General features: G+C 38.4%; 1 protein-coding gene across 1 annotated transcript in view; it reads left to right on the forward strand.

The window, feature by feature from the left end:
- Zbtb10 (zinc finger and BTB domain containing 10) overlaps positions 1-16161 on the forward strand; it is a 37106-nt gene extending 20945 nt beyond the window's left edge. Inside the window, exons 3-6 of the mRNA XM_021159033.2 lie at positions 7709-7807; positions 10776-10952; positions 11109-11281; positions 11550-16161. Coding sequence (XP_021014692.1) covers positions 7709-7807; positions 10776-10952; positions 11109-11281; positions 11550-11849 — 749 coding nt within the window. The 3' untranslated portion in view covers positions 11850-16161. The remainder of the gene's footprint in view (positions 1-7708; positions 7808-10775; positions 10953-11108; positions 11282-11549) is intronic.
- The last annotated feature ends 216 nt before the right edge of the window (positions 16162-16377 follow it).

The following is a 16377-nucleotide window of genomic DNA, read 5'->3' on the forward strand; positions in this document are numbered from 1 at the left end:
TATAGCTCACTTGCCATTAAAATAATATTTTATGACTATTAGACATTTTTGAGATCTCTCACTATTTTGACCTTGTTATTATAAGTTTGTTAAAAGTAGAGTCTAAAACCATGGAGTTTACTTTGGTTGAGGTGTGAGTTTTAGGTGTAGCTTTGTTACTTGAGAATCCCCAGTGTACCTCTAACAATCTAACAGGAAATCATAAAAATCTCTAAAAACCCAAACTTTTAAAGAAAATTAATTTTGAGAATAAAAAGTTTATTTTGTGTATTTTCCGTTTTTTCTTGAATCTGAATATTTGTATTTTGTCATGGAGAAATATTTCTGCAGAGTCTGGCTATGTGCCTCAGCTTAGCCCCTTGCTGCAGTTTCCCAAGTGCTGGTTTACACATCTGGTCTGCATGTCGTGCTTACACTGGCTATACTATAACCCAGTAGGGTGTTGGACTTAATATGCAGTCTCCATTTATGGGACTTGGATTCAATTCCAGGTATTTAGGTAAATCTTGGTTTTGTTTTTGGTTTTGGTTTTTTGAGACAGGGTTTTTCTGTGTAGCCCTGGGTAAATCTTTCAGGCATCTTTATTGTAGAGTATGCTGTGAAAAGTAAGCCAGTTTTGTTTTGTTTTTTTTTAAATCACTTTTATTAGAAGCATGGCTTACAGCTTACTTTAAAAATTGGGCCATGAAATCTTACTGAACATACATTTTAAAAATACTTTTAAAAGAGGTAGTAATTAAGTTGTTTGCCACCTTTTTTTTTTTCTTTTTTCCTTCATGACTTTTGCTCTTAAGAATTTTTTGTTTATTTTTATTTTGGGGAATTATCTTAGCAGTTGAAACTGGTTTTGAACCAATGTTCTTGCCTCTGCCTCCCAAGTGCAAGCCTGAGCTATAGGTCTTTGCCACATGCTCACATTTTATTGCTCTTAACAAAATGCACACATTTTAGTTCCTTCTTTTCTGTTCTATCTGGCTGTACTGGTGCTTGTATCGGATCTGAAAAGGCCTTGTGTGGATCAGTCCTTCAGGGCCTTAAGTTGTCTGAGCACTGTTAATGTGGCCCTCTGTAAGTTTGGAGAAGAAGGAGTCTGTTCTATTTTGGTAATGCTAGGCATGAACTGGGCTGGGGCCTTTGCATTCTCACTAAGCTACCACCCCACCCCTCAAGTTTATATACTACTGAATATTTGGTTTCTGGCAGCAATATAGTTAGTTGGCCAGGTTGTTTTAAATTTCTCTCTCTTTAAATTTTTGGTTTGTATGTTTTGCCTGCGTGTATGGCTGGTCACTAAGTGCATGGTTGGTGCTGTGGGAGCTAGAAGAGGAGGCCGTGGTGGTGCTGGGGATTAGATCCAGGCCCTGGAAGATAAGCTGGCGCTCTTAAACCACTGAGCCAGAGTACCTGTGGGTGTGTGTGGACAATGTGCCTTTTTTGTTTTTTGTTTTTAATAAGGTGGGGCTTGCTTGCTTGCTTGGTTCCTGCTTTGCTGAGTATGCTTCGCTGGCTGGCCAGAAAGTGTCAGGGGTCTGCCTTTAGAGAAAGCCCAGCATTGGTAACTGAGCTAATCACTCTCTAGCCACAGTAGTTTGAAAAATTTTATTCTTAAAGCTGTACTCTTTGAAAAAGGTTATAATATGACAAATGATATTTTCCCTTTTTCACATCATAAGAAATCTAGAAACAAAAATTGTAAATCTCAAGATAACAAACAATCACATTAAAAGAACTGAGGTATGCTCAGACTTAGACTATAATCTTTGTATGTCAGAGGCCAAGTTGTGATCTTTGTTTTATGACTTGGCAAAAAGAGTTTTTCAAATAGAGATTTGATCTCTAATTAGATTTGAGTTACGGAGTGTACTGACTAGGACTATTGGCATAAATATGTCTTTGAATGGTGAGGAAAAGAAACTATGATGTCTAGCATAAGCAAGACAGGGCAGTTGCAGTCTGTCACTTGAGTTTGAGTGATGGAAAACAAGTTTCTAGGGTGCTACAGGAACTAGTATTTGCATTTGGGTTGTAAATGAAATTACTGAATGGGAAAGAGAAAAAGATACCTATGCCTGTTCATGAAGAAGAGGGCCTGATTTTAGTTCTGCAACTATCTGCAGACATTTTTATATGCTATGATAATTTATGAATGCTGTGTTTATATGAAAATGAAATTTGTGTAGATCATTTGTCTCAAGTTTTATATGAGTTTCAGCTATTTTCGTTTTTTTCCTGCCATCAATTCACATGTCATTCACATGAGTATTGGGATCCTGAAGAAGCCAGGCTAGCCTGCGCTGTACTTAGAAATAGCGAATACAGAGGACCCTAAGCAAATTCAGGGGACTCCACCCCAGGCAGTGTCACACACAGGCTCTAGAATGATTCCTAGCCCCCCTTTTCTGTGCTGTTGCCTTGGTACCAGGATTACCCTGATTTGATGGTAGTACCTTGTTCCATAGTGTTTTATAACTTAAAACACTATACGTTATAGTATTTCATTTAGTTATTTCCGTTATGGTTTCACACTGCAGTTCTGTGTAAATATTTTTAAGACAGTTTTACTAAAATGCCCAGAGTGACCTTGGACTTGATCATCTTCCCACCGAGTTTCCTGATGCGCTGGGATTATGAACTTGTGCAGTGTTTCTCGACAGGGGCAGCGGAGCGTGCCTCATTTGGGGACAAGGAGGTTACTTGTTGAATTAATCATCTCCTTAGAGGCAGATTTGGGGTCCTCACAGGCTTAGGGGGAAACCTGTCCCAGGACACCCCTTCACCTCTTTTGGGGGTCCGTGAAGGAGACAGCAACTTATGTAGCTTAGTTGGCCTCAGCTTGATTCTTACTCTGTGTTGCAGCATATTTGATCACACTGTGGAAAAACCTCGAGATTGTGCTGTGTACTGGAAAAACCTGTTTTTAGTTGTAGTGTGGCTCAGCCTTAGCATACATACACTTTTCATCCAAGAGCTTTCTGCTTGAATATTGTAAATAAAGTCAGCCATAGGTCAAGAGCCATTTAATAGGAAGGGTTATCAACAACAACAACAACAACAAAAACATAGTAAGGAGTCAAGAGGACTCCTGGTAGAGATGGCACAGGAAGGAGAGAAAGGGGCATTTCTGATGGTTTTTAAGTGCACATGGGTGTTTTGCCTGTATGTGTATCTATGTATAACTAACTTGCTTGTCTGGTACAGACAGAAGCTTGGATGTCAGATCCCCTAGAACTGGAGTTTCAGACAGTTTTGAGCCACCACATGGATGCTGGGAGTCAAATGTAGGTCCTTTTTTGTAGGTAGAGCAGCCAGTGTTCTTAGCTTTCCAGCCCAAGAGTAACTGTTACTCTCCTAACAAGACTAATTCCTAAATAAAGCCACATACTTGTGAAAGCTATTAACAACAGCTTGAAAATTGGCCCTGAGATTGTTTTTGAATGAAGAACAAATGAAGTACTTGGTTCCTTCAAGAGTCAGTCCTTAGTTTAACTGTAGCACAGTATATTTTTTATTTAGTTTGTTTGTTTTTTTTGGTTTCTTTTTGTTTGTTTTTTTTCTCGAGACAGGGTTTCTCTGTGTAGCCCTGGCTGTCCTGGAACTCACTCTGTAGACCAGGCTTGCCTCGAACTCAGAAATCTGCCTGCCTCTGCCTCTGGAGTGCTGGGATTAAAGGCGTGCGCCACCACGCCTGGCTTTACTTTTGATTTTGAAGGAAAACACACCTGATTTTGGGTGAGGAATTTCCTACCTAGATCTGTAGGATTAAGATTACACCTGGACATTAATTTTTCTTCAATGATGGGTATTGAATCCAGGGGCTCATGCATGGTAGGCAGGTGTTTTCCACTGATCCTCAACCTCACAAAATAAAATGTATAATATTTTAGGGTAGGAGATAGGAAGTGCCTCATTTAAAGAACTAGCTGATACATATAGATCATGAATGTGGCCAGCCTGGTTAAGTGACCACTCAAAGAACCAAAAAAGCCCACTGGTTGAGGAATGCATGTAGCAGATCACTGTAGTAGAATAATTCAGGAACAGAACAAGCATGTATTTCAAGCCATCTTGAGAGAATTATGATAAAAGGTTGTCTGAACATTTAAGAATAATGACTTCCAGCAGGGCATAGTGGTAGAGCTTTTAATCCTAGCAATTATTGCAGCAGCTCCGTGTGTTCTGGGCTACTATTGGGTTGCAAAGGTCAAAGTATTCTACCTAGTGTTTAATACTAGTGTTTGTGAAGAGTGAGGTGCTCTAGCTAGTTATCTCATGTCCCACTGTTGCATCTGTTGAGAAAGCAGATACTAACATTCTATAATGCGCCTAAGCTCTGGCTTCACATCTCTGCTGGGGTGTGTGTGGGGGGGTGTGTCTGTCTGTCTGTCTGAGGGGCGGGGGAGGGGGGAGAGGGGGAAGAGAGAGAGATGCCTGAGGAGGATATTGTATATCCTGCTCTGCCATTTGCCACCTTATTCCCTTGAGATACATACAGGCTCTGTCACTGAACCTTGCTAGCAATCCCAAGTGACCTTCTTTCTGTGCTTGAGCAGTGCTAACATACAGAATCATCCTTCAACACACTCCGCATGAGCCGGTCAGGATCTGTAACATCTCTCTCTTCCATCATAGTCACATTTCTGAAAACATTTCCCCATTCTTCCCAAAACAAGCCATTCTTTTTTGTACTTGCCTTGTTAACCTTCCAAGTATTATCCTAAGAGCATTCTAGATACTTTGTGAATGGGATAAATAATTCTAGGGTCCTTTTATATACTTGGCATTTTTTGAGTGGTGTTATTCTTTGCTCCCCCCTGGCATTGTTTATCATTATCTGATAACTCAGGCCATTTTTGTTATCAGCCCAAGCACCAGATCTGTAGTCCTTTTTTTTTGTTTTAAGATTTATTCATTTATTTATTTATTTATTTATTTATTTTTCGAGACAGGGTTTCTCTGTGTAGCCCTGGCTGTCCTGAAACTCACTTTGTAGACCAGACTGGCCTCGAACTCAGAAATCCACCTGCCTCTGCCTCCCAAGTGCTGGGATTACAGGCGTGCACCACCATGCCTGGCCTAAGATTTATTTATTTTATGTATATGAGTACACGATTGCTGTCTTCAGACACACCAGAAGAGGGCATCAGATCCCATTACAGATGGTTGTAAGCCACCATGTGGTTGCTGGGAATTGAACTCAGGACCTCTGGAAGAGCAGTCTGTGCTCTTAACCGCTGAGCTATCTCTCCTTCCCCAGATCTATAGTCTTATTTATTAAATTTCTGTTTTTGGAAACAAGTGGAATAATAAAATTATTCACATTAGGTGGCATTTATTTAATTTGAGCATTTTTACAAAAAAGAAAGTTCCCACAGAAAATCAGTTTTCAACGTTTAGTTAGAATTATTTAGTTGGCTTAGTTGACTTATTACAATACAGGTTGGGTACTGCCACCCGGCTAACCCTTTTGACAAAGGTCCCTATTAGTGCTGGTATATGGTCTTTAAAACCCCGTACATGGATGAAGAGCAGAATGACCTTTTAGAGGAAAAGCAAGCTGCCCTTTTAACCATCTAAACACTATACTTCTTAGGTGTGTTAGACTCAGTGCTCTAGAGTAAATGTCACTCTGTACCCTCTCTCCCACCGTTTGCTCTGCTGCCATCGGAAGATGACCTAGCTAATCTTTCCACAATACTAACTCTCCCAGCAATCCTTGTGCTTGCTACACTACTGTACCTACCAGCCCTCAGCTTTGGGTACTAAGAGCTGCCTTCCACCCACCCTTTCCTCTCTTCTCTTCTGCACCGAAACCCCTGCAAAGGGCGGGCAGGCAGGCACTGGGCAGCAAATGCACAGCCTGGGGCTTAGGATTGCTTTGTAATTGGTCTCTGCATCTCCTCTAAGAGTCCTTCTATTTTCATTCAATGACAGCATGAAGTAGATTTTTAGAATTCAAATAGAAGAGCTGTTTCTTATCTAAACTACTTATATCCTTTTAAAAAACAAAGTATAGAATTTTTAGCATAACCCCCTCAACCGCTGTTTTATATAACCGGTTCACAGTCGCGTGATCCTACTCGTTCCTCAGTATTTGAGCGACTGGGGCTTTATGACTGTACACCAGCATGTGCCATATCACACTCCACTGTATGAGTGAATCCAGAGCACTTTAGTTACATTCTGTAAATACCTTTCCAGTTAAATGTCTACCTCTTTACAGAAACTTGTTGTATTTACTTAGGGGGTCCAGAGCACTCAAGGATGAGCGTGCCAAAGATGTCTTGAGGCAAGGAGATAGTTGACAAGGGAGGGATTTTAAAGTGTTTTCAGATACTTAACTCCGATGAGTGGAGGAGGGATTTGGCGCCAGCCATAGGCATCATCTAGTATTAGAAGCAGGAACCTGAGTAGTAAGGTCAGGCTAAACTAAAAAGCTTATTAAATCATACTAAAAGCTATAATAAACCATTGAATCTTAAGATCTTTTATTTTAAGATTTGTGCTTCAGAAAGATCTTTATTCTTAAACTGCAGACTATATTTGGCAAGCAAGGAGGTAAGAGCTCATTGGCACAAGAGGAGTGAATGAAGTTAGAATGGAAAGGATTTACAGCAAATTATTGATAACAGTGAAAAGCACACCTCATCGTCATGGCTTTAATAGAAATACTGCCTCTCTAGGTCTGTCCAGTAAATCAAATCAACTCTTAGCCAACAACAATAACTGTTCTTGTTAACTCTCCACCTGGAATTTTAACCAGATCTATTTTTGAACTTAGAACAACTCCAATCTGCTTTTTTAGAACTTGTCGTTCATATCACACGCATTAACAGTTGATCATCAGTCAGCACATGATTATAACATTTTGTTATTCAACTAAAATTCCTATATCAGCTTCCTATATATGCTGAGTATACACGAGCTAACAAGGCGTGTGGTCATGCCAGTTAACAAAACTAGGGCTAGTACCCGAGACACCTAGGTTCTTCACAGACCATTGCTAACATTTTTATGGACATGTTTTTATGGTTGAAAGCTGTTTTCATCATGGGTTAAAAATTCAAATTGTGCTAAAAAGGTGGCTCCTCCTCAGAGGACCCAGGTTTGATTCCTAGCACACACACAGTGACTCACAGCCATCCACATGGCACGTACATGCATTCTGGCAAGACAGTGATACACAAAACAAGTAAATCTTCACTGTTTTAGGTATTTTTGTCCGTCACATAGCTAAGGGTGGTTACAGCCTGCTTCCTTACCTAGGCTGTTTAGTTCAGAGCTCTGGATTTGGTTCACAGCATCACACACAACATTGCAAATAAAAGCGTTTAATTAAAGGTATTTTTTCACATTATAGCACAGTTTTCACAACTATTACCAAGTCAGAAATACCATGGCTAGTGAGATGACTTGTAAAAAGGGTCTGCTCCCAAGGCCTGGCGTTCCAAGTCCTGGAACCCACACTGGAAGGACAGACTGGACTCTGCAAGCTCATACACTTACATATGTGGGGTGCATACAGTATTACATAGTTATCGGACACCGAGACAAGCAAAGACGAGTAAAATATTTTATGGTGGCTTCACCTGGAGTTTACATGCTCTGTGTGTGGTGTTGAAAGGCTTCTTAGAACTAGGAAGAGAGGACTGTTCTTGGGTGGCTGGCTCTGGTGCAGTTTGTAAATGAACTCATTGTGTGTCATTTTCAGATTTGGATGGTGCACTACTCTCAGGGCCTGATGGTGATAGGACCATGAACACAAATTTATTGGCTGAAGCCTGCAGTGGTCAAGATGCTGGAGATGCTGGTAGGTACAGTAAGATTTTTGGCAAGAATGTATCTGAGAGGTTCTGAAGACTGTGGAGTGCTAGTGAGCCTACTTGTCTAGTTGGGTGTAAATGCTTCCCATTGGAGACCAGTTTCAAGTTAGCTACGGTTGTGAAGACTTTAGGAACTTGGCAAATGTTTGGTTTTGTTTTGGGGGTGGTGTCTGACACATGGCCTCACATACATGCGCACATGCACAATCATAAAAATAAAATTTAAAAACTCATAAAAATAAATAAGAAAAATGTTGATAAATTCTAAACAGTGATATTTAAAGCAGTTTTACTTTGGGAAACATTGAGTATAAAGGCAAAAATTACATAACTATTATTGTAAATAAAATAGATTAATAGAATTGGACAGAAATCTGTTTTGTAATCCCATAAAAAGTAAATCTTGGTAAAGGTTTTTATTGCTACGTTGTGTGTGTACATGCTTGCCTCACCAAGAAGGGAGAGATCTGTACCTGTTCAAAACAGTTTTAAAAAGAAATACTATTTATTTGTCCATACATGTTCTGGCACTGAGTGAGAATACATGTGGGAATTGGCCTTCTCTACCCTGTGGGTACCAGCGACCCTAGTCTGATGATCAGGCTTAGCTGCAAGTAGTTTTACATTGAGCCATCCCACTGGCTGCTTGCATATTAATGGTGTATGAAGAAAAGCATGGAACTTGAAGTATTTTTTATATCTAATTCTTGCATTGTCAGTTTATTAGTTCTAAATATATCCTCTGTGTGTGTGTGTATAGCAAGTACCATTTGAGTGTATTAACAGATTTAATATGGTTTCTGAGGTCAGTTTTTGAAGTATTTTGAACAAATAAAAAATATCAGGTATTTCTTAAATTTATTCAACAAATAAGTAAAAGTCATGTGTGTTTTGGACATTAGAAGCACAATGACCTGTTGTCTGATGTCCTGTTAGCAACAAATGCGTTACTTTACTTAATTACTTAAGGAATATGAATCATAAAGCCCCAACTCAGGTAAGAGGTGGGAAAGTTGAAACTGAGGCTGCTGTCCCTGTCCCAGCCCCACCCTAACCCCACCCCACACATTTGGAAATGTTCACACTAACAACAATATACTTAGGATTATAGCCCCAAAAGGCTTTCTTGAATTAAACAACAACAAACCAAAACTATTTATTCCAATTTCAATAGTGGTAATGTGCTTTTTAAAGAAAAAAAATGTCAGATTTGTTTGTTTTGAGACAGGGTTTTTCTGTGTAGCCCTGGTTATTCTGGATTTTTCTTTTTCTTGGATTTTTTGAGACAGGGTTTCTCTGTAGTCTTGGCTGTCCTGGAACCCACTCTGTAGACCAGGCTGGCCTCGAACTCAGAAATCAGCCTGCCTCTGCCTCTAGAGTGGTAGGATTAAAGGTACGCACCACCACCCAACTCCCAAAGATCCTTTTTTAACTTTCTTCTATGTTCTTTTATCAAAGAAAATCTTAAATTATTCTAGGACAATATTTCTAGCAAGTGAGAAAATTTTGTATTTATGAAATCCAGGAGTTTATGGGAAGAAACTTTTACTACAGATAGCACCCCTTGTCAGAAGTACTAGCAACTAGAGGTGTTATAAAGGATGGAGTCTCTCAGAGTTTGCAGTCTCTACTGATAGAAACAAGAAGCAGCAACTAAAGGTTGTCATCTCTCATCTAAAAAGTTAAAATGCTCCAAAATCAGAAGTTTTTGAGCAGCAACATAATATTCTTTAAAAAAACAAAATTCTAGATTTGTGAGCTTTCGGGATTCCAGAATTTTAGGATTAGAGATATCCTACTTGCGTATGAATAAGTTTTGTGCATGCCTATATTGGAAAGGAATGTTGCAGGCGTGTCAGAGTTAAAAGTGCCTTGCAATGGGAGCATACTACCATGCAATGGGAGCATACTACCATGGAAAAACTAAGCAGAGGTTCTTATTGTTGGAAAGGAGCAGCCCAAAGGGGCAGTTGGAGAGCAGGCTTTCATCAGGTTGTCTTGGTTTGGCTATAGAAAGTGCAGGCTCACTGTGCGTTAGATGGGTAACCCTGTTCCTTGCAGCCTGTCAGGCTTTGTATTAGCCTGGTTTTGGTTTGTACCCGTTTTTTGAAACAGGGTCTTACTCTTCCTAGTCGGGCTTTGTCTCAGCCTCCCAGTTTTGGGGTTTTGTTGTTTTAAAAAAAAGAATCCCAAAACTGGGAGGTACAGGTTGGTGGTGAGGCAGGGGTTCCCAAGTTAAAGGTCATTCTCTGCTACCATAGCAAGTTCAAGGCCAGCCTGGACTGCATAAGGCCATGTCTCAAATTGGAAAAAAATGAAATTGCTGTGGCTGAGTGCAAACTGGGAAATAATTTGGCAGCCACTAAAAAAGAAGCCACACACTAGAATTGATGGTTGATTGGATCAAGTGGCAAAAAGTAAAGATAAATGTATATATCTACAGATGTGTCTGTGTATATATCTATATATCCTTATACAGGAAAAATCTTTGACCCAATAAATTATATATAAATTTTAAATAGGATTAAATTAAGAAAGAGGTAATTCCTGACTGTGTTCTGGTTTTTGTTACTGTAGACTAGGCCTTTGTTGCTGTTTTCTGTGGCTTTTTTTTTTTTTTTCATTAAGCTCAGACTTTTGGAGGTTCAGGTGTTTATATCCTTAGAGTATGGGAATTGAATCCAGGACCTCGTGTTTTTGTTCAGGTTTTGGAGGGAAGACAGAAGGGGAAGGAGTTGGATAGTTTTGAGATTGGGCTTCCTTGTGGCACATAGCTGACTCTAAATTCAATCTTCCAAGTGCTAGTATCCAAGTGTGAGCCAGCACATGCAGCTTGATTTAGTTTATGTTAAAAGATAGCTTATCATTGTTCTTATAATTGTATTTTATTTTCTCTGGCTCTAATTAAGAGTTTTTCCCAACCATTACTTCAAAATCACTTTTCAATTGTACTAGGAGCATCACATGATTTCAAGTATGGTTTGATGCCTGGCACTTCAAGTGATTTCAAGTATGGGTTGCTACCAAGTACTTCAAATGACTTCAAATTCGGATTGCTACCGGGTGCTTCAAATGATTTCAAGTATGGATTATTGCCAGAATCTTGGCCCACACAAGAAACGTGGGAAAATGGCAAGTATTAGTCAACTAAACAACTACAAAATTCTAAAATTCCATGATTAAGTGCTTCTGAACTGTGTTTAATTGTTATTTCTATATGGTTAAATATAGTATTGATAGGTGCTTTCTCTTTAATAATATACTAACCAGTACATTTTTCCCTTTAAGGTGACTCATCTCTAATCATGAACAAGTTGAAATGCCCTCATTGTAGCTATGTAGCCAAATACAGGCGAACACTAAAACGGCACTTGCTCATTCATTCTGGAGTAAGATCATTTAAGTGTGAAATTTGTGGAAAGATGTTTACTAGAAGAGAACATGTAAAAAGACATTCCCTGGTAAGTGCCTTGAAACGCTGCTGATCAAGGAGGTGTGTGGTTTTATGCCAGGGATATGTCTGCTGATCATGGAGGTGCGTGGCATATACTTGGCAAATTTAAGGAAGTATGCTAAGCTGCTTTAAACAATTATTTTTGAGGTGATATTGTACTTCATTTAGAAATAGTAACTGTCCTTTCATTACTAATTGTATGGCTTAATTTGAATGGCTCAAATGTTTTCTTTATCTGTACTATTGTTATATTAAGTTTTTCCTCTTTCAATTAGGTGCATAAAAAGGATAAAAAATACAAATGCATGGTGTGTAAGAAGATCTTCATGTTAGCAGCCAGTGTTGGAATAAAACATGGTTCTCGACGCTATGGAGTATGCATGGACTGTGTAGATAAGTCACAGCCAGGAGGACAAGAAGTTGTAAATCAGGGACAAGATCCAGAGTTCCCTCGGGATGAAGAGTACGAGGAAAACGAAGGCGGGGAGCCCGATGAAGAGCTGCCTGAAGACGGACAAGATGAGAACGATGCACCTCGATGGGATGAGTCAGGAGGCGTTTATGTCTCTGGATGATTAGCTGACCCACTATATTCCTCAAGAATGCTGCATTGGACATACTATGAATCGACAATTCAGATTGTTGAACTTGAAGGCTTGCAAAATATGGTACATGCTGGATGGTAGTTTTGTTGCTGTGAAAAACTGTAGGGTTAAAGCCTTATAGCAAAAAAGAATTTTTTTATATTTGCACAGGACTATACAGCAAACAACCATGTGGTTGGATACATGGAGTCCTCACATATTTCAGTTAGTTGTCAAAGTAAACTATTTTTTATTTATAGGATATACAGTTAACTATTTGGGTTGTATGAAAATATAGTCCTTGTCCCTTACAGAGCTTGCTTACATTCATGTGCCATTTAACATGAATGCGGAAATCCATTTATGGAAGTACAATGACAGTGACCCAATTGCTCTGCCAATCAAACCACTCAGGCTAGTTTGTACTAGTAGAGTTCTGTTTCTATTTTTATTTTATTAATTTTATTTTTTTTAATACAGATTTTCAGTGAGGGGCTTTTTCAACCCCATTGGTTCTATTTTCTTGTATTTTTTTTTTTCATTTTATTTGCTTCATAACTTAAACCAAGTCTCTTCTAGTCTTAGATATTATTTCTTAATTTTGTGCTGATAGGCATGCTTATAAGAACTGGAGAGGTAATTTATTGGAATGAACTAACTGGCTCCCCGCCCTCCCTCCCTTTTTTGACATGAATTTTACTACTTCACAGATGAAGAATGATGTTACAAAGTTACCATGGTGAAGCTGACAAATACCACTAAACTGATTATGACTTAGAAGTAACTTTCTCCTGCTGCTCTGATCTGATAAATGGTTGCTCTATGATGTGTTCTGACATGGGGTCTGGTTTTGGGGATCTGTTACTTTGGCACTATTCTTGTTTGCCTCTTAGTGTACTATACCTCAGCCTTATTTGAAATACAGAAGTCTAATTGAAGAATAGTCCTAGGAAGATACATAAAATGATTTGTTTTATAATTCATCCCCCATGTCCAGTTTGGTTAGCTTGTTATGCAATATAAGTGAAATATCAGGTTTTTTTCTCCTGTGCCCTTTTTTATCATTAAAATGAACACAAAATGTGCATTCTCTTTTGTTTCATACTTACCGGGATGTTGAGTGTTTTTAAATTATAGCTGATAATATATTTTTCCATTCCTTAAGTCACCACACCTTGATGAAATCTTTATAATCTCCATGATTCAGCAATCTACAAAAATACTACAAGTAAAATGTTGAGCCTTTATTGTTGCATTATCTAAATTCCTCAGGAGTCAGAGTTCTTCACACAGTTGAGACTTAGTTTATGTAGCCAGGTGACAGCAGCACGCTCAGCAGCTTGTGACAGGCTAACGTGACATGTGTCAGGAGCAGAGCATATATATAAAAAACAGAGACACCATATTTTCAACTTTCTTTTAAATACAAATTGAGTATATTTTCCTATTTTATATCAAGTAGCTAAATTATGACAGTTGTGTGGAGAAACCACAGAGCTGCTTTGACAGATACAATCTTTTTGGTGCTCCATCTGTTCAAAGTTGAAAAGTTGATTTTCTTTTTGAAAGAGACAAACTTCATCATTGCCTCTGATTTCAGTAGAATAATGGTTTGATATTGGACAGTGACTTCCTGCATGGATACATCAGAGATGAAGTAGTCATGTTACATACATGGTGAGACCCACCTATTGCCCTCTGACCTGTATGGCGGTCTCTGCATCCCGTGGGGATGGCAGAAAAGAGTTTCTTCTGAGTTTTGTTTGAAATGAAGAGAACACCTTATTCTCTGTGTTTGAAACAAATGAGTGAAGTGTAATTCTAGAAAAGTCCAAAGTAGACTTAAGTTGGGCAGAGATATTATGATGAAAAAGTATTTTAAACGTAAAATGTTGTGCTTTGTGAATATGTAAGTATAGCATAAAGATTTCTTCCATCCCACCTATCCCCTTCCTTTAAAATAAACCATAGTTTACAATTGGTAGATCTGTCTATATATAAATATATATTAAAGAGCAAATATATATATTTAAAAAAAGATCACCTAAATCTGCTTTATTAGACAGTAGTTCACTTATTGCATAGAAACTGGACGTGGCTTTACATTCTTAATGTACTTTATTTTACTCGAGATATGACCTTATCTTGAAACAGAATTTCCTTTATTACTTAAATCATTTATGTATATCTGGTAAATTATGACCAAATTTTTGTTAGATTGCACACAGTAAATTGAAATAGACATTTGGTACACTACGGGATTGTTGTGCTTTTGTTTGGTTTTAGTTGGAAACAGGTTGGATGGAGACGACTTATTGCTGTTAATTTAAAATAGTCTATAATTGTCTGTTGCCTTTTATGTCGTGTCGTGACAGATTTGGCTATATTTTTAGTCATCTGAAATATACTTTAAAAAGTTTGTTTTTAGGTAATCCAAAGGAAAAATGTTTATACTCTTGAATATATATTTGCCTCAGCCTATATTAAAGTTTCTTTGAAGGAAACACTTTACCAGAAACAGAATTGACAGATGTTTCTACTTGCTGACTGACTGCCTAAGTTATTTTGTTTCATGGTCTTGAGGGCTGACTTTTCTCTAGACCTTTTTTTAAAAGTAGTTTTAGTACTAAGGTATACTACTGGACACTCCTATTTTTTTAAGTATATTCCTTTTCTGACAGTACAACTTCAGGAAGTTGCTAAATCTCTAAGAAGTTTTGATTGGTCTCAGAAAGGTAATGGATTGAATACTCAGAATTTTGTCTGAAAGTCTGGCAGAGTTATGTTGTACATTTGGTGAAGTTTTTCATGTAATTTATATTTTAAATAAAATATTTTTAGAGTTTTTAATTTTAATGAAGGGGAAGAACATACACTTTCATATTCCACAGTGGTAATACTATGTCATAGATTCAGATCATGTGTTATTCTCCCAGACAGTTTCTTCCATATGGTCTCTCATTTGTCAAAGTTCTTGACTCAATTTTTTTACTAGACAAGTTGCTAAATTTTAGCACCCTACAAGAGCTTTGTGTGTGTATGTGTGTGTGTGTGTGTGTGTGTATGTGTGTGTGTGTGTGTGTGTGTGTGTGTAGTGCTGGAAGAGGAAACTGGACAATAACAAATAGCTGAGTTTGGGGGCAAATACTATTTGGCTTAAGTAGAGCCATCCTAATAAAGAGTGAGTTAATTCATTGCAGAAAAACTCAAGCACAGTAAGTACACAGTGCATATTAGTTGTTTAAAAAGAAATGTGAACTAAGAGAAGAAGTAAAAGCTGGTAGGAAGGGATAAATCAGGGAAGTGAGGGCCCGGGCATGCAAAGGGCCGGAGGATGAGGAGTCGGTGTGGGAGGCCTGACAGGAAGGAAGCTCTAGGAAACATGGGGTAAGAGATGAAGTTCTTTGGTTTAGGACTCACTTTCTGGTATGCCCACACTTTTGTGTTGTCTGCCTTATTTTATCTAACCTATAAGGTAGGTGCTATTCTATTTTACAAATAAGGAAAGGCTCAGAGAAATTCAGACATTTGCCTAAATGACCGCAGCTTTGTAGAGCAGGGCATTAGTCAGGTCTGGTTCTGAAGCCCTGACTTCCTCCCTGTGAGATAGTCTGTTAGGAGTCCTGTTCTCTTTGGAAGTCGCTTTTGTCACTTTTGACTCAAGCACACCTCACTGCCATCCTCTGTAAGTGGCTGGGAGAGTTTCACTTAATTTTAAAAGGATGGTTTTACAATATGAAGAACTAGATAGAAGCCCCAGCTTGTGTGCCGTTCACACCCAGATCCTTAAGCTTAACTATGGTACCTAATCTACACAGTTAGAACTAACAGGTGTTTTCTTAGTTTAGGATTTAAAGTAGGATTATTTATTTTGTTTCTTCCCTATCTGCTGTATCCCAGTTTTCAAGTGAAGTTGAACTAGGTAGTTTAAAACACGTTAGGGATAAGCACACTTTGAAAGATGTGTTCTTGCCCTGAATTTTAGGGCACTGGGCAGTAAGTTTGGAATACTCTAGCTATTGAGAACAGAATTCGGGGTTTAAGGAAGGATGATTGAGGCCACTCTGATATGGGAGAAACAGCATCCTAAACACTGTCAACAACTCTTCTGCCTGCTGTTTGTAAAAGCTCTCTGGCAAGAGCTTTTACAAAGACCAATTTTCTTTTTTAAATGTAATTTACCTACCTAATATTTAAATGTCCTGAGACATGTATGTAAACTTCCAAAACCTGTTTGTCTGTGTATTTAGAAAATACACAAGAATCTTTATCAAACATAAAATATAAACTTGTGAGCACTAAACTGCTTCTGGCTTTGTGAATTTTATTGATCCTTAATTGTGATTTATTTGCAGGGGTGCTAGTTTAGACTCACTGGGTGAGGGAAACACCGTTATAAGATTAGACACCGAGATAGATGCCTTTGTACTTGCAGTTTGGATTACAGAGTCTGAGGAGGGTTGCTAATGGTTTCTTGGTATGGAAGTAAGAAATAAAGCTACCTCTTTGCAAGAATTCT

Source organism: Mus caroli, chromosome 3, assembly GCF_900094665.2.
Source record: "Mus caroli chromosome 3, CAROLI_EIJ_v1.1, whole genome shotgun sequence".
NCBI lineage: Eukaryota > Metazoa > Chordata > Mammalia > Rodentia > Muridae > Mus > Mus caroli.